We start from the raw sequence: 18,896 nt of genomic DNA on the forward strand, positions 1-18,896 counted from the left end.
CTTATCAATATTAAGCTCAGGTTTACGGAATATTGAGTGTTGATTTACTTGGCAGTTATCAAAATGTAGTTTATAAATATAAACTGATATGTCATATGGTTTTCTTTAAATAGGCTCAGTAAACGAATCTTTGTGCTGGGATATTAAAGGTTATAAAAAATGTGTTCTACTTGATTCATTATAATGAAGCCCATAGCATCTAAATTGATATGAAGACATTTGAGGTAGTGCCAAAGAATGATTTTATCGGCCAATGGCAACCAAAAATCCACTTGAATGCCAGGCGAAGGGAGTGTAGCAGTAACTGCGATATAATACCCAAGGGTTCACTAATGCCCCATTGAATGCCCCACTAAAGACATAATTGCCCTTATTTTTTCGGGCTTCAGACCTATTTGTTTAGGTGCGATGATTTATGATTCCCTTTTTTTGCCCTTTTTTGCATACTTTTTTTTGCTGCTCCCAGTCCGTGTTTTTCTCATAGGATTCTAAGTCAGGCCGCTTGAGTGTTGATAGCTACATTTTGCAGGTACATGCCTAGTTTGTTTAAAATTATTCTTAATCTTTCTATATGATATTTTTATTACGGATTTTATCATTAAAAATAAACCACAAGGATTCATGTTGTACACGTGACTCAATAAAAATAGTTCCAGTAGATGCTCTAAAGACTTTTATTTTATTGTCTTCATTCTTAGCAATATTTTTAGCTTATCATTGTCTGTGTTTATAAAAACTTTGTTTTTAGAACTAAGATTTATTGTTCTGTGAATGTTCCCAGACAAATGTGATTAGGAAATCTATTTTGTTTCTGTCACACATGTCTACCCTATATTTCTACAGCAGAATTAAGTTACTTTTCACTTCAAAAGTTAAAAATACTGTAATGAGTGTGAGTGATGTTTAATTTTTTTAAGTCATAAATGCAAATGTTTCAATAGAATACATTAAGTTTGTAGTAATACTTTCATGCTTTTCAGTGGATTTTCAAAATTTGTAATCTGAAACAATTTCACGTCTGTCCTTCCTTATTTTATTTTGACTATTCAGTCTTTTGTGACTGTGGTGTCTTCGATTATTACAGATTTGACTGATTGTTCGTTCATTTTGAAGTTATTAATAAACCAATTAAGTTTATCGTTCAAGTTCAAGATTCACGGCCACGGCCGCCTTCACCACAATCTGTCGATGGTTATATAACACACACTTGGCTCGGCCATATGGCTTCTCTAACATATTTTCATAGTACTTACATGAACAGACATCCACTCAAAAAGAATAAACTTTGTTTTCAAACGTTCACCCATCACCTATAAGTGAGAATTTTAGTGACTTGCGTCCGAAGCGTGTAGATTTTATTTAGTGGAACCTCGTAAATACACATGTCTGTTATAAATATTTCTCGAACTCATCATCTAATTACTATTATATATTATTATCTGCCAAAATCCTGATGTTTTTCCAACACCGTTATTGTTATGTTTTTTTATATAGGCTTCAATGATCATAACTTCCATATACTACAAAATTTAGAAACTTCATTTTATTGGCGTAACAAATCTCATATTATGTCAATAGCAGTTGAATATCATGGGGGCGATGCCCGTCGGGTCTCGAGTCTTTGCATATGTGACCGAGCGGCCACTCCCATACAAACTGTCTCATTAGTTTTCGCGGCGAATGTGTTTTTTTGCTGGCATACCGCCTGTTTGACCCTCGTCCTTATCGAACTCACTGATGGACAAATAACTTCTCTTGTTTGCAGGGTTCTGTCTTTTAATTGATATTAATTTATTTGTTTGCTCTAAGTCTACTATGGGAATTGATGGATGACCTTTTTTCTCCGGAATTCTCTTTAGACTCAATTAACTCTGGTGAAGATGGCTTGAAACGAAACAATGCATTTGAAATACTCGGTGAAATTGAATTTACATTATTATGAATACTATGCTTTAAAATATACTTAAAATACACACTTTGAATTAGTTACGTCTGTGCGTGTTTGGTTTATCAAAGTCATAAAAGAATGTAGCTTCTATTCTCGGAATTAATTTTGTAAGGTTAATGTCCATATATTCTGTATCATGCCGTAGTTGTTAGTGTAGTATAACCCCATAGAATTTATATAGTCATTACTTAAAATTCTATCGACGATCGTATGTACGGAGTAATTGGAATGGTCAGAGCGTTAATTTTCACTAAGGTATCTGGTGTTCGTTCTTCCATTTTTGGCTAGCTGCCAGATTTTACAATCGGCCTTAATTTACGCGCAGATTTTAGGAATTTTTCTGTGGAGGATCTTTGGAACAAACAGCCAGTGCCAGTGCATAACCGCGGGCGCGCGCCGGAAATGTGAACCATTGTGCGCTTGCTTCATCTTTTTGTGTCCGACCGACCGAGCCGTTGGGAGTTGTTCAATGTGATATTCTCGTCATCCCATTCATTATGCTATAGTACAAGCCAGTTATTATCTTCTTAATTTCTGAAATAAACACGAAGTTAAACTGTTCAAAAAATCACAAAAACTCACTTTGTTTTTTGACATGATATCCGAAGATGACACTCCTATAAATTTTATGTTTTTTTAATAATGCTAATAACCTTATTTGCAATCTCATCATACCAGTGTTACCAGTTTTATTAAAAAAATATGTTTATTTTCTTTTTCCAGGTACGATTTATCTTGGGACATTAATATTCGGCGAGGTGGTAAGACGTCGTAATGTTATTTACAAATAAGGAATTTTTATTGATTTTGAAGTTATTTTTTCTTCCGTACAGTTTATATTTGTTTGAATGTGTACGTGGGTCAAGAATTTTGCATGATTGCAATGTTTCTCGTGGTAGTACCGTCTACTTCATACAATGTTTCTCAATTTAATAGCCAACTCTGTAATATAATAGCTAACCCTGGAATAATTGAATGTAAAGGTCCTCATATAGAGCGAAATCATAGTTTCAAATACAAATCATAAATTAAACATTACGTTTTAATAACGCGATGCATGCATTTCTAAAATATTTTTATCAGTTATTTTTTGCATTCGATTTTTGTTCTGTATAAGATGTTATACAATTTTGATCCATCGAAACCCACCGAAACAATAATCATGTAAAATATAAAAAGAACAACTATTCTCGGTTGAGTTTATGCTTTATGCATTAATTGCTATTACCATTCTGAGAACCGTTGAATGCTAGACGGCATCAACATTTTGCATTGTTGAGTCACTATTATTGAAAATGCTGCTTTGCATGACATCAACATGCTAACCTTTACAATAAGGACTTACAGCGCTTACAAATGTTTTAATGCAGAACCTAACTCTTATTTTTTTATTTTCGCCAGTTTTCTAATAATATGCAAAAGATTTTATGCAACAGTCAGAAATATTTACATAGGATAATGCAAATAACGAAAAACGATCGAAAGTCACGATTTGTATAGTTTTTATTTCTATTGAATTAACATCTGAAGTTTAAACATTTTTTAGCCGCATTGTGATTGAAATGTAAGGAAAAAGTATTTTCTAAATTGTATGATTATCTGCTTAGAGTATGGCTTATACGTTCCATCCTTTTTTTTAATGAAATAAAATATCGCATGGAAAATATTGATTTTTACACAGCGTTTTCGTTAACACCTGGGTCACATCGCGTTTCATCGCAATTATTACGCTTACGGCATATACCAGGAAATTCTTCAGCGGTGACGGTATCAGATATTAAATAAATATTTATGGTAGATATTAAGACATCCATTCCGTCTCACTGAAAGCTATTAACACATAGGCTAACAACATAGCGCAATTTTTTACCTTATTAAGGTTACCTTGAAGAAGTTAAGCTGTATACAAAGTTTGTTTACGCTTGGATATGAGATTGCAGAAGTTGTTTGTTACATGACTGAAACTCGACAAAACAACAGTTTGGTATCGGACACAACTTGGTAAAGTTTCTAATTTACTTATCAGCTTACAAATAGTGACACTCAACCGTTCTATAATATTTTCATTAATCTTATCTCTACAGTATATAGCCGTCACGTGCAATTTTTTTAAAAATTGTAAATGTCTATAATACCTAAGGATTATCATAAATTACTTGCAAGTTTTAAGTGCATTAGTTGCATTTTGTCGTTACTCAATGGATACAAAACGCAATCAATTTGACGTATATCCGCACATAATTGTGCGGATATACGTCATTGCTAATGCATTCAATGGATTGCTAATGCAATACATTGAATGTTTTGTATGATAATTTATGTTTATTTTACAAAATCTCATGTCAGTGCTCAACCAGCCAAGCAGAGGATATCCTGATTTTATTGCTTTTGTTTATAGTTCCATTGGCAGTTTTAAGTTATTTATTGCAATAACTAAGAAAATATAACAGCTAGATTTACAAAATTTATCTCAACATTCCGTTCTGAACCTTAAATTCGACTTATGATTTCTAAACGCACCACTGTTTTATTTTTTATATATAATTTTCATTCACAAGTAACACAAGTTTTGAACTAACTTTGGGGCTAAATCAATCTGTGTGATTTGTCCTTATAAATTTAAATTAGTTTAAAGTAAGTATAGAAAAAGTCACTCACATTCATTCTCACGCGCTATTCTCCTGTCCCTACTTCCAATGGTCTTTGGCCTAGATATTTTACACATAGAATCTATCATCATCAATTCTGTGTCAACGCACGATCTTGATGTTTCAGCGTTTATGCTCAAGCATACAAAAATTTTAACTGTTGCTGTAAATTCTTCAAAAATTGCCGAACATAAAGTTCACCCTAGATGTGATGGTGTCCCTTGAGGCACTTTGGTGACATCCAATTATATAGGGATGACATCAACTCGTAAAGATACCCTTCACCGTTATTTTATTTCAAAGACCATTTGGTTGTAGAAATTAAGTACTTAGACTAAAGCTTATTGATTTCACATCATATTGACAGACATCATCAGATAAGTAGCCTTTATTGTTTCAATGTTTATAGTCGCACTTTTCGCACATGTTACTGATAATGACCTGCTACATATAGGTAAAGAATAAGTACTCTTGAATTTACATTACTGCATACAAACACAACTTGCTAAAATGTGCTTTATTGTGATCGTTTGAAACCTTTATGAAATAAGAAGTATAAATTAAAATATTTGAAACTGAAATTGTTTCAGCAGTTCATCCTAAAATGTGAAGCCAGTAATAGTTCTGTTGGCAGACATAGCGCCGCCATTGCAAATATCACTGGGGCAGCAGTAGGACTGAAATACACTCGGACATAATTTGGAGATAATAATGGCTGGCGACAAAAGCTTTGTACAAAAGTACACGACATATACATAAAATGTTTTTATTATTCAGCGGGATGCTAGGCACAGGCATAAAGCCAACTTTGTAATGTTATTTAGTATTTTCATTACATATAAGAAGAGCGAAATGCGCCAAGCACTGTTGGAATTCTTCTGAAATTTCTAGACTGACAGTTGAAGCATTCTACAAAAATACCAACTGCTGAGATATTTGAAAGGGATCGCGTAGTATTCAGTGGGGCCTCAAAGATCTTGTCTCAATTTAACCTTTTAATAATCTGCGACCTATGCCGTCATTGGCAGTTGGGAATCTGCTTCGAATATATTTGATACCAAATACCAAGACTAAGTGAACATTTCTTAATTTTTTGATGATTTGATGATATATATTGTTGAGTCAGTCGCGACTACCGACCTTCCAACAAGTCCCTACCACGGCTTAATAAATATATATATATATATATATATATAAAGTCGCGACTGACTCAACTACAGACAGACCACTACAGTATTAGTTATATGTACCTACTTAAAATAATTGGTCTTGGGAAGTCTGCCAGCTATTGTCCAATAAGATTTAGTACCAACCACTTCTATTTAGGCTGGGTTGATTTACAAATCTCTGTGAACACAAAACTTAGCACATTTTTGGTCCTGTTTTAATACTCGAGCCTATACATAAACTACAACTACAACATAAACTACTAATTAAACTAATTCATTAGTTCTTAGACGACATAATTTATTCAATAAAGGAAGTTCATTACCAAATTATACTTTTGGTGGAAAATACATAAAGTGATGTAGGACTATAATAATATCTTTCTGGAAATAATTATCGGGAAATGGCCGGCCCTTATAAGTAGGTTGTATTATTTATAGCTCGGCATACATTAGCCGACCCATTAGGCCGATGGTTCGTCGTTAAAGGCTGAGTAATGACCTGGAACCTATTGTTAGAAATACTTACACAAGGTTGCCTTTTATTTTACCAAACGCTATGGTGGCGATTGGTGGTTTTACAGATTTCTTCAGACATCAATCGATATAATCGATACAAATAATTGCAAACGAATAAATTAAAATATAACTTTTAAAAACCGTCTGCTGAATATACATATCGTTCATAAACGCTGATCTATTTATTTTAATAATTCATTCAAATTTATTATATTTTACTTATTACTCACAATATATGGACAAAGGTCTGAATAAAAATATTTATAGAAACTGGTTAAAAATCATTTACGGTACATACATCAATTGTTTTTCATTGACAAGAGCAAAAGATGTTTGCGTTGCAGAATGCGAGTTCCGCGAAGAATTAAACTACAAATAGTTTGTCTGCGGCTGAACAGCACGGCATGGCTTCATTTTCTTTTACTTTTGCTATTGAAACCGCGCAATCAATTTTCTATGCCCATATTTTTGCCTTACTTAGTATTGTTTTTTTTTACTACCCAAACGAAGGAGTGTTTCTGCTACGAAAGTTTGTAAAGACCTCCTCTTGCTATGGGTAGGTGTTTTGGATCTATTCTGTTCTTTCACTTGGTACTGATTTCGGTAATTAAAAAAAATAATTCACTTTTACTCATGTAAATTTGCGAAATTTTAATCAGAACGAAGGAGAGATGAAGGCGAAAAATACTGCCTTTACTTAAGATATATAATATCAAACATATAAGATTGAAACGTTAAATTGTCCACCACACCGGATACAGCCCTATATAAATATTGAGCATATAAATAGCTTCCTTACTATACATGTTTGTTTACACAAGAAACAATTTTCGTCGCCCGAAGACGTGTCGGGAAAGTTTGTAAACACGCATCGGCTTCGGTTTTCCTGCGAGGGATATAAGTTTGTTCACGTGGACCGACTCGTGGTAACTTGAGCTCTTAATACGGCTTGTTATGAACTTAGTTAGCTGGTTAATGTCATATTAACTGTATCGTATTTGCACATATCTGATGGATTAGTGATAGAAATCAGATATTTCCAACTACAACAGCAATACCAATAAATCATTATATACAAGGTTACTAACTCTACACACTCGGTCTTATTATGAAAAGTGGAAATATACTATGATTTTAGTTGTTGTTTTAGGTGTTAGTATATTTTTTTTGTAATCTTCACTCTCATCAACATTATTACTATTTAAAGAAACCGATGGGCCATTCGTGCACACGTCTGATGAAATTTGACAAGCTCACACGTGCCAGCAGTAATAGTTCGTTCGCATATGGAATTTTAAGCTATCCTGTCCGGTCGGGCATTACAGTAAATCTGCCGAACGCATTCGATACAGAATATAATTGCAAATTCCAATTTCCTACAGCGCGCGATGGACGTAGTTGCTAATTTAACTGCACCAAACATCTTAATTTAATAGACACCAGATCTAGCTCACGGCTGTGTCTAATGAAATCAGCAGAAAGAAATCAGTCACTGTCGTTTTCTTTGAATCTTGCACATATTTGGACGAAGCATTAGTTCCAATGGTAAAACAACATCGGGAAAGTGAATTAAATAGGGGAAAGTCTCAAAGGATTCGCGTGCTCTCTCTTTACGTGCCGGTAATGTCTTATGAAGTTACTGCTATTGGGATCAGAAAGCCAACGATTATATATACCTATATAATTTTTTTTATACCTATATAAAAAAAATATATATAACTATATTAATAAATCAGACAAATAAATCAGGCACTACTTATTTTCGATTGGTGTAATTAAAATAGGACAACCATAGATTGCCCAGTTAATTTATCTTTGATGAAATAACAACACAGATAAAAGGCCTCTAATAAATTGACGATGAAATGGCAAATAGTAGTTTGCAGTTTGAATTGCATGATTGCTCTACTCACTGCAACTTCTTAATGTAGATTTATGGTCCTCTTTCAATAGATGGGCATCTATTGAAAGAGGACCATGAAGGCGATTGTGAGGTCAGACATCGCTTTTGATTGGGGGAGAGGGAGAGAGACTCAAATGTCCGTGTAATAAACTTGTTCTCATATTCTACACAACTTAAAATTTACTTACAAATATTGTATGCGTACCGTCGGTCCTATTGAAAATTTAAATTCACTGAAATGCAATCGCAATGGCCTGCATTCAGCCAAATTTTAAGTTGACGTCAAATAAAATTGCTCCATTAAAGCCCCTCATGCTGGGGGAATTTACCGCCCTTTAAATATGTGGGTCACGTGCCTTGCCAATTTTGGCCCCTTGTATAGCTCACAAATACCATCGTTTCGTAAAATAAAAAGATGTAGTCGTCTACATAAAATAAAAAGAGCATAAACATTATTGCGTTCTCACAGAATTGTTATTGTCTGCGTGATTCAGCATGACTTTGAAAGCTATGGTAGGTTCTGCTAATGCCTCTTGAAACGCTGAATAGATTGGGAATTGATGATGTTTTCATGAAATGTTCAAAATTCTGAAATGTATAAATATTCGTTCGTACACAATTTCGGGTGCTGTTTAATTTTAGTGTTCCATACGCGTAATGTGATGTTCCATGAGCAGTTAGTTTAACAAGTCCCTAATGCTAACCGTTATTAACAGCTCGAGTTCCAATTTTAATGAACAGTTTTAAAATATACTTACTTACGTACTATTTTGGTCGATTGAGGAATAATGTACAGGAACATATTTGACACATGTCTACGGTAAGTGCGCCACGTGTGGTGTCTGGTGTGAGTAGTGTTACATTTTAACCGGATGGGGTTTAATTTTAATTTTACAATAATGATACACTGATGTATACACGGTCGATTAAATTTATGGTTTCTGCGTTATGTGATCACACAATCTGTTTGATTGAATGGTAATTTTAATTGACGCTGCATGTTTTATAGCTGTTATGTTGTTATTGACAAATACTGTAACTGTAGTTTATTCGACACTGCTTGAAATTGTATTACCTATAAATAATTACAACCTTATTTTCGAGTACATATTAGTAGATTTTTTGGTTATTAACACATTTGATCAATTTAACGATGATCGATTTCTTTTAGGATTTGTTATACCAGCACAGTATTCTTAACTGTGTACTTAATATCACGTTACATTTACAGGGGGCAATTGTAGTTCACTTTGACCCTTCAATTTAGGACGAGGGCCTTTCTTAACAGTCCTTTATAAAGCAATCGATCGCTCGTCGTCCATCGCTTTTGTAATTTACTTTTCATTGATCCAAAATTGATGGAACATCACAATACTACCAGTGATACGCTGTCGAGTCATTCTGTAATTATATATTTTTATTATTTTTTTGTAGTTCGGTTCGAGAATTCGAAATTAAATTTTCATCTATCATCGAATACTCCTGTTTGTTCAATAATTATTACGCAGTTTCAAAATAAAAATAGCTCAAACCTTAAAGTAATCGAATTAGTTTTCTCAAATTACTTTTTGTTGACGCTCTTCAGAAATTATGGCGTGACTGTTCCGTCTGCAGCAAACTAAATTATAGAAAGTTGTTACAAAAATATGATGTAATGATTGATAGACGGGTCACACTTTACGGTAAAGTTCATTGTTTAAAAAACGGATATGGCGCAGTGGTCTATTACGGAAGTAATTGAGCGCCTGTACCTTTATTTATCAATAACAGATTTTTGAATTTTTGACGGAAAATATTTATAGCGACTATTCGTAATTCATGGGTCAATAAACCTACACAAGGTGTCACTTGATGACATATTGATTCGTGCTTTATGGTAATCCTATACGCTCTCTACGCTGATGATGCGTTAAAAATTTTCTTATTTCTTTCATTGGTCGCAGCAGATTATTTTTTGTATGTACTATGGGATTAACGCTCTAGTCGGTCCATTATCGCATTCAAATCTACAACAACATAACAGGTTTCATAGCAAATTGTAAATAGCATAGATAAGGTGCAAGAATCAGAAAATTTTATTATAATACCGTATTGACTGATCTCAATCAATGTGTCTAGACATGATACAGGACATTTCGACTACTCTCTAAGTAAAAGTAAAACTAGTACAAAACAAAATTGTGACAGCGATGGTAGTTCGTCAATGGCATTGGGTAGATCTAGTCATTGTAGGCCACTTGAATAAAATTTGACACAAGAGTTAGTACACTATCTAACAAATAAATTAACGTTTGCCATTGTAAATAAATTTATTAATTTGGATGGCTTAATGTGCTGTTGACTTTGCACACGGTATGAAGTTTGGCATTGGAATCGATCAAGTGGGGTGGTTAATGAAAGTTTATTTTTTAAGACAGCACCTAGGCCTAAGACGATCAGGTTACGTTACGGCGCCTTCACTTCTCATTCTACGCGGCGTCCATCGGTGAAAGGTTGATTACAAATGCATAAGCGAAAGTAAATAATGAACTGATATTGATCGGTGATAACATTGAACCTAAAATTGCAAATGAGGTGGTTTAGATTGTTTTTTGATTAATTTGAACGCGATATATATTCAGACGCCTTTATTTAATTTGATTAAAACTTTTGAAATTCGTCGTTTGATCATTCAGGTATCCTTTTCAGACTTTCAAACATTCTTGTAAATTCGTCCTACATAAATCCATAATCTGCGTCGAATTGAGCAAGCAGCACTGAATTGTTATGAAAGTAGATCATAATGTCAGCATTGTCTACTGTAGAAACAGGTAATAAATAGATTGAATATGATTCCGTTGTTTTGCCAATGGTGAAATATAATTCATGGTTACGATGTGGTCATCGTTTTTTATAAGCATTCCAAACCTTAGAGGCAATTTTTAAAACAATGTAATAGAGAATGTAATGAGAGTGACATTAAAATATACAACATTATAAACATTTGCAAAATTTCCTTCTTCACTTTTATCGTCAATTGCCCCAAATCAGAATTTTTGATAGCGTCGACAAATGCCAGATTCTGTCAAAGTCATAGCTTTAATTTTCTTCCTACCCATTGCTAATTTACATTTTACGCGAACTTTGTTGGCGAAAAGGCTTTACGTCCGTCCGTGTTTGATCATTTTGGAATCAATAAACAAACACGCCTATGGATAATTTGGTTTTGCTACGAATACTAAACGAACACCTGCGTCTTTGTGAAAAACCAGTCTAGACAGCGGGTCCGAAGCGTCACACGGAGTATTTGAGAAGGTTCCAATAAATTTAAAACTGCATTCGTGTGATTGTCGACCTTCGGAGACTATGTGTGAGTGCTACAGTTGTTCAGGGTGTATGGTGGCATTCCTCCAGGGTCAGCGTCCGTAATAAGCCTCGGTAATAATTCCATCTTGCAGGTGCGGTGTCATCTTTATTATTATCTATCTATTTTATATCTACCGTCTATCTCCCTCGGCTTGTAGCATTTATATTACTAATGACTTTAGATGAATTACGTTTGTTACGTGTTTTTGTAACGTCGAAGATCAAAGAGATGACGGTCTTCGGTGTTTAGTTACTTACCTATTTGATTCTCTTATATTTTGCTACGTCTTTGAAAAGAAGACGGAGAACACATATTTTATATTATTTTAATACATGCGATTAAAAAATCTAAAAAGATGCGTTTCTTATATACATAACATCTTACGTAATACTTTCTCTAAATTATGTTTATTATTCGTATCGGCGTTACTTTCCATAATCCATATACACAAGATTGTTATCAATTAATTCTATACGATATAGACTTGTATACGATATTGGCTTTGCCTGAATATTTAGCTGTGATGTATGCGTTGGTGAAAGCTGAAAACAATCAAATGCAACGTTTCTCTCATTGCTTTGTCTAGACGGAGAAAGATTGGTATAGTATCTCATGGGGAATCTGTAGCGGTGTGTAGTGAGTCGTAAATTACGTTAGTTCTCGCAGACCGTGGAGACAGCGGCCTGCCATGCGACAGGGCAACTCCGCTGTAATTTGGAAAAAAGTTTCATCTGATTTTTTGAATGCGTTGTGTATTTTACATATGGCCGAGAATACATATGTGTCTTGTTCTTTCTATCGTGTTTAGACGATTTGCTTATTAGGTGGAAGATTGACGCCTACTCATATTTCGAGCATGCCGCTACTGTATCCAACGTTGAATTTGATATGATATGATATGATGCGATAACTATGTGAGTCATTACCGTAAAGGAAAAACCGACTACTGCAGTTCGAACCCAAATCTAGAATTGCAATTCATATATATAATTTATTTAACTAAACACAAGCATCTAAAATTTAGAAAACTCGATTATATTTCTTGGAATACAAAATTTTCCACAAGTGCTATCAAACTTGTTTTGTGTTTGCCAAATCGTGAATCGTATTATACGCAAGGTTTCGTTCTTGTTTCTAATTAGTCTTAGAACCGGCCGTGTTTTATGGGGTTAATGGCTCAATGTTGTATAAATCAAAGTCTATGCCTTGTGTAATACACGCATTATGCATTGTAATACATTGACCTGGGCTGTGGTTTGTGTATGCACTTACTAGGCTTTATTCTATTACATAACGTGGAAGTAAAATTTAATTTGTGTTAATGTTATTTTTTCAGCCATGCATTTTCATATTTTCTTTATCATACGTACATAGTTATCTTATCAATAAATGTTGTGCACATCTTTAATTGACTTAAACATTAGATTTGTCCATCATACATATTTATTTATTTAAGCCCTTGTTATTTGTAAATGTTATATGTCTTTGTCGTTGATATGCCAAATAAATAAATAAAATATTTCGATTCATAAGATCACAAAATTTTGTATTCGATACAAGAGTGAAATCAAAATTTTTCCATGCGAGTATCATTTACACTACCATTATTAATATTTTGAAATCCATAATTTTATTGCTGTTGGCAAATACAATATGGTTTCTGTTGATTTGCATATCATAGTACCATGCTATGACATAGTTTTGTTTGCCGTATAAGGTTCTGTTGGCTCAGTTAACGACCGCAGTTTGAACAACCAAAATCCCACTGCGGTCATTGTACCCCATTCGACTCATTGTGATTTCAGCTAATTTTTTGTTGTCGAGCTTTAGCATTCCCTTTCTTTTTTATATGATCATTAATTCTATGTTCGGCTAAAACTGCATACAATGGTTTTACGTAGAACTAGCCCCTAACCTTTTTCATTAAAATGTTCTGGTATTCTGATTCCTCCGTTCTACTAGCACCGACTAGGTGCCACTGATAGATTTTTACAATTTCAAAGGTATAATTAAATTTTAAAGTATTTATTCAGAATAATAAATTACAAATATTATTATATTCCAGACCAGAACATACATTTATTGTTCCATTTCCTGTTGTTGTGGTATTTTTTTTCAGGTAACGTTCTTTATAATTTAATTATAAAATTATAATAATATGATACCTGCCAGTGATTATTTATGATAAGCTCTTGCCTTTATTAGCAAAAACGACTTGCACATTATGTTAATTGGGTATTGCTCAATTAATGCAATTAACTTTCCTAGCTTTTATCCCACATACATATCTCTATTTGTCATTTTGTCATTTGAGCGCTTCTCCTTCCCTATGGCGTAAGAGCCCAGGGTTCCTTTTTTGGAACATTATTTTATTTTTCCCCATTCACAATGTGCCGTTATAGTCGCCGGTGTGGAAAACCTCAATTCACCCTCTGTGGGACCTGAACTCGCTCTACCATAATCAACAACATTATCAATCGTACAATTATAATTAGGACTGTACATTACCACTACAGCTATCAGATGCTTTATCAGCAACCGGTGAAACAGCTCCTTAAACTGTGATTATTTAACAAAAGCAATGTGGCGTTTAAGAACGTCAAGATACATAGGACACATATTAAAGTTTATAAGCTGATATCTATTAAGTAATGTGCTTTGTGAGGGCTGGAAATGTCATAAGAAAGACATCCAACGGTCCACACGACCTGGGCGGCATACTGAATACATTAGTCTAGGAATTCCTGCGTGACTAGTGCGAAATGCGGTTCGCCTTGCGGTCGCTCCTATCGTAACCTAGACAGATTTTGTGGTCGCCTATCTGGGTTCTATTTACTGGCCTGATCGACGAGAAAGCTGAGTTTAGATCATTTTGATCATGTTATTTCATAACGTTCTTTTGGTTGTGAATGGCCAGATATATGTACACTTCGCCGAATCGTGGGAGATCTCTACGTACATTATGGATTCTCTACGTACTTTCTTGTGTTGATACAAAGCTCACTTACGAACTAAGCAATGTACTCCCGCCGCCATAATTTGCCATCATTATATATTGACTATTATATATTGTTTTTATCATTATTTATTGGGCTCCCTTTTAAATGTCGATTATACTCTCTTCAGGAGAGATGAATCTGTAAAAATCTGACAAAAATAGAGTCACACAAAACAGTCTATGTTTGCTATCAAATAATTAAACTTCAATTTCTTATGTATTTTTTCTGTCTTTACAGCAACTTAAAGATGAACTCGGAGAAGTGGTGGCCGAGCTGGAGGCCCTGGACGGGCAGGAGGAGTGTAAGCAGAACAGCAAAGCCAAACAGATGAGCATAGGCAGGAAGAAGTTTAATATGGATCCCAAAAAAGGTACTTTTATTCACCATTATAGTTTCGTAACATTAAAAATTGCTGCTGGTAGATAGATGGAATGGTGTGAAATTCAGAAACTTGTACACCGCTATACTATACCAGCGGTTACTTTTGCATTTCTGTTAGTACTTTCGTTTTCGTTTTTGTTGTGGAGATAGTTCGAGAGTAGGAGAGTGATATATGCTACTTTTTGCCGAGGTTGGAGACAACAGCTATTTGCATTATAATTATGTAATTTGTTAGCGGTTATTTTCTTTGGTGGAGTTACAACTTGTTTTGTGGCTCGTCGAGTGCACGCCGCAGTTTGCGTCAATTCAAGATAGGTTAATATTAGTAAGTACCTATATACTAAGTCTAAAATCATATTATAACTCCAATCGCCTGGTTAGAACAACGTGGTTATGTGGCACTATAAAGTGATTTGGTTTAGAACTAAATCGTGATGAATCGCATAATTTCACATATAAAAGACAAGCATGTCGTTTTGCGTGCGGGAGGTTTGTCAAGTTGTCACGGCAGGTGCACCGCTCCCACGGCATTCAGGCGACAAACCAGGTAGCGAGGGTAGCCTGACTCATTACTTCAATTATGGATAAACAAGCCATTTTTATAGCACAGTAAAAAATATAATTATTTAAAAAATCCGTTTAGAATATATTTTGCGGCACAATACTTTTTGGCATGGCAGTAGAAAAATTCAATAATACAATTTTTGAATTATTGTGTGGGTATAACATACTTATATTTAAAACAAAAAACATTTAAGTAAGACCTCACTGCCAACCCTGATGTACATATATTGCAAATTGTTCTATTCCTGCATATTCATGCACCTGTCTGATAGTCAGTGAACTAAGGAATGCTTCGTTATGGAATTCCACCTCATTAGTATTAAACTGACCAAAAATAAAATTAATATAGTTAATTCTTTCTAACTCTTTCAATATACAAGCATTTTCATGAAACCTAATTATAAGTGTCTAGGGCAGAAAATTGACCCTTAAACTTCAACAATAATATTAGTATTTCTATAACGCTGAACTGAAAGGGATAACGAATTTGATTTGGCTACCTTTCCTGCTGTTAGAAAAGGTTTATTCAATAAATTTTATATTCCGACTCATTGAATTCTTGAAAAGTCGATAAATGTTTATTTCTTACTATGTATTTATATTGATCGATCAGCTACCTTATTTGTGGACTAAGTAAATAAAACTAGAATTGGATTCTATGATATCATGTCATTATATTCTATGGATTTGTAGTATATACTTATTTAAAAGCTTTATTCACAAAATTACAAAAATATATGTACAAATTGTAGACTTAACGCCATTATGGCATTCTCTACCAATCAGATTCAGCCATAACCATAAGACCATATAGAGATAGAAAAAAAAATAAGACAAAATACTTATTTGCTTTTTTTTGTTAAGTTTTATCGGTTTTATTCAATTTACTTTAACCGTCGATTCATCATCACGAAAATGTATTAAAATAGATACATAGATGTACTATTATTGATGATTGCCATCCAGCCAGCCGGGGTGGAAAGATAAAGAAGTCAAATAGTCACGAAAACGAAGCGTGGGGAGCATGTGAGCAAATTCACTTGCAATCAATGAAAGTTACAAATTGGCAAATTGCCGAAGACCAACTGACGAACTCGTCTTGGCATTGTATTAATAAATTAATGTAATTATTCTGTTAGACCTACTTAAATAAAATGAGTCCCTTTTGTTAGCTTTACCTGTCGTACCTTCAATTTTGTTTCATGCCTATCTAACTGCTAGCTAATCAGTGTTATGCACACAATGTTCGTCAGCTTCAGTCAGGTGATAACTATGAGTGTGATGGTCTTTGTTTATCATTAGCACTTCACACTAGGTTTTTGGGTCACGTTGACACACATGCAGCTCAAGGACTCGGGAGACGAGAGGCTGGTGCCAGACAAAGCGAGTAACCTGAATCTTAGTTAGTACACTTGAGAACTACCTTCATTGATTCGTTCTATTGACTACAAGCAAATAAACCGTATTTTGCCTAAATAATTTCTAGAATCCTAAAAGTAAAGATCAAAGTCAGAGGTTTTTATAAAAACATTTGTCCGCGTCTTCGCCGGCGTAAATTATATATCAAAGCCTTCCTTATCGTCCACTTGCGTATAAGTATGAAAAATTCTTACAGTAATTTTTTACTTCATCGTTGCGGACATATAGAAACCCGGGAGACATTATTTTATCAAGTGGATCAGCTACGTAAGTTGTTATCTCTGTCACTCAGTAGAAGTTCGTGGTTTTACCGTTATGACCTCTGGTGGAAAATATTCCATAAATATTGGGAATAGGAAATATCCTATTCCCAGAGCGGAGTATGGGATCCTGCTCTAAATTAGACCCGTTGAGAACTTGTGTATGCACCTCTCTAGATACTTTAGAGCACAGCCTGGTGCATAGGAACTCGTTGTGCCCGTTTCCTAATGATGTCACCCGTACTTGTATTCTTTTGTTAGGAATACGGGTGCTGTATTATGGTTATTAAAGGAAATTCATAACAGAAATCTTGCCAAGACGGTTCTCTTGTTTTCGATTATATTTTGCGAAATTTATTGGAAGGTTAAAGCTGGAAATATAATTGGAAGGTCAGAAAATTAAAAAAAAAATTATAATCCAGATAAATTTATATAATGGGGATCATTATACAATGATTTAGGATTTAAAGTCGGTTGGAAAGCCCTTTAAAAAAGTATGAAATTATAACAAAATACTCAACCATCATAAAAATATTAAAATTTTATAACATCTTTTATTAAGAAGTCATCACTATAACCGTAATATTTAGTGTGTAGCGAACAAACATAGCTTAATTGTAAGCTAGTACGAGTAGAGGAGTCAAAACGTGTCATTTTATTTTTGTCATATCTTTGAAAGTATTGAGTGTAAAAAAATGCTGTGATGATGACATCACAGCATTTTTTCACTGGTGTTTCTATTAATACGAGGGCTGCTATTTATGTATCCGGAACTGGCCAATAATTCTAGAATATTTAAAAAGTAATTACAACATTTGAAAATAGAACTCTTCGGCTAGAGAATAAATATTTTTCATGTCCCTGTCATTTGTTTTTTTCAATTGGCGCCAATTTTGAAAATAGCTTGTCTTCATTGCCATGGATTTAACTCGTGAACATTTTCGCGCGATGATTTATTATGATTTTCGGCGTGGATTAACTCAAAAACAGTGCATCGAACAACTGATTTTAACTTTTGGAGATGAAGCACCATCGAAAACCACTGTGTATTATTGGTTTAAGGAATTTCAACGTGGACGGTCTATGCTCACGGATGAAATTAAGGAGGGCGTCCTAAATCGGTAGTGGTACAACAAAATATTGATGCTGTGCGACAATTAGTAATGCAAGATCGTCATGTTACATACCGCGAGATAGAGGCGTCTCTGGGCATTAGTATGACGAGTATACACGCGATATTACACGAACATTTAATTGTTAAAAAAATTTTTTCGCGTTGGATTCCGCACAACTTGAGCGTAGATCAAAAACAGGCTCGTGTCGACTGGTGTAAGAAAATGATAAAAAAATACAACCGTGGCACGTCAAAAGCTGTTTATAATATCTACACAGGTGACGAAACCTGGATCTATGCTTATGACCCTGAAACTAAACAGCAGTCAACGGTGTGGGTCTTTCAAGATGAACCGAATCCAACAAAAGTTGTTCGTGCGAGAAGCACTTTAAAGCAAATGGTCGCTTGTTTTTTTGGTATCAACGGACATGTAGCTACAGTGCCACTAGAGAATAGTAGGACGGTTAATTCTGAATGGTACACCACCATTTGTTTGCCAGAAGTCTTTGAAAAAATACGAAAGAACAACCCACAACGCAGAATCATACTTCATCACGACAATGCTAGCTGCCACAAGTCGGCTGAAACAAATAATTTTTTGGAGGGTCAAAAGATTGAATTGACGGGTC

At 34.4% G+C, this 18,896-nt stretch overlaps 1 protein-coding gene across 5 annotated transcripts in view; it reads left to right on the top strand.

Annotated features, from left to right (window-relative positions):
* Positions 1-18,896, top strand: part of step (steppke) — a 43,004-nt gene that overhangs the window by 11,043 nt on the left and 13,065 nt on the right. For all 5 annotated transcript variants that reach the window (XM_053751232.2, XM_053751230.1, XM_053751228.1 and 2 more), the window contains one exon: positions 14,767-14,899. In XM_053751232.2, coding sequence (XP_053607207.1) covers positions 14,767-14,899 — 133 coding nt within the window. The remainder of the gene's footprint in view (positions 1-14,766; positions 14,900-18,896) is intronic.

The sequence above is a fragment of the Plodia interpunctella genome, chromosome 11, assembly GCF_027563975.2.
Source record: "Plodia interpunctella isolate USDA-ARS_2022_Savannah chromosome 11, ilPloInte3.2, whole genome shotgun sequence".
Classification (NCBI taxonomy): Eukaryota; Metazoa; Arthropoda; class Insecta; order Lepidoptera; family Pyralidae; genus Plodia; species Plodia interpunctella.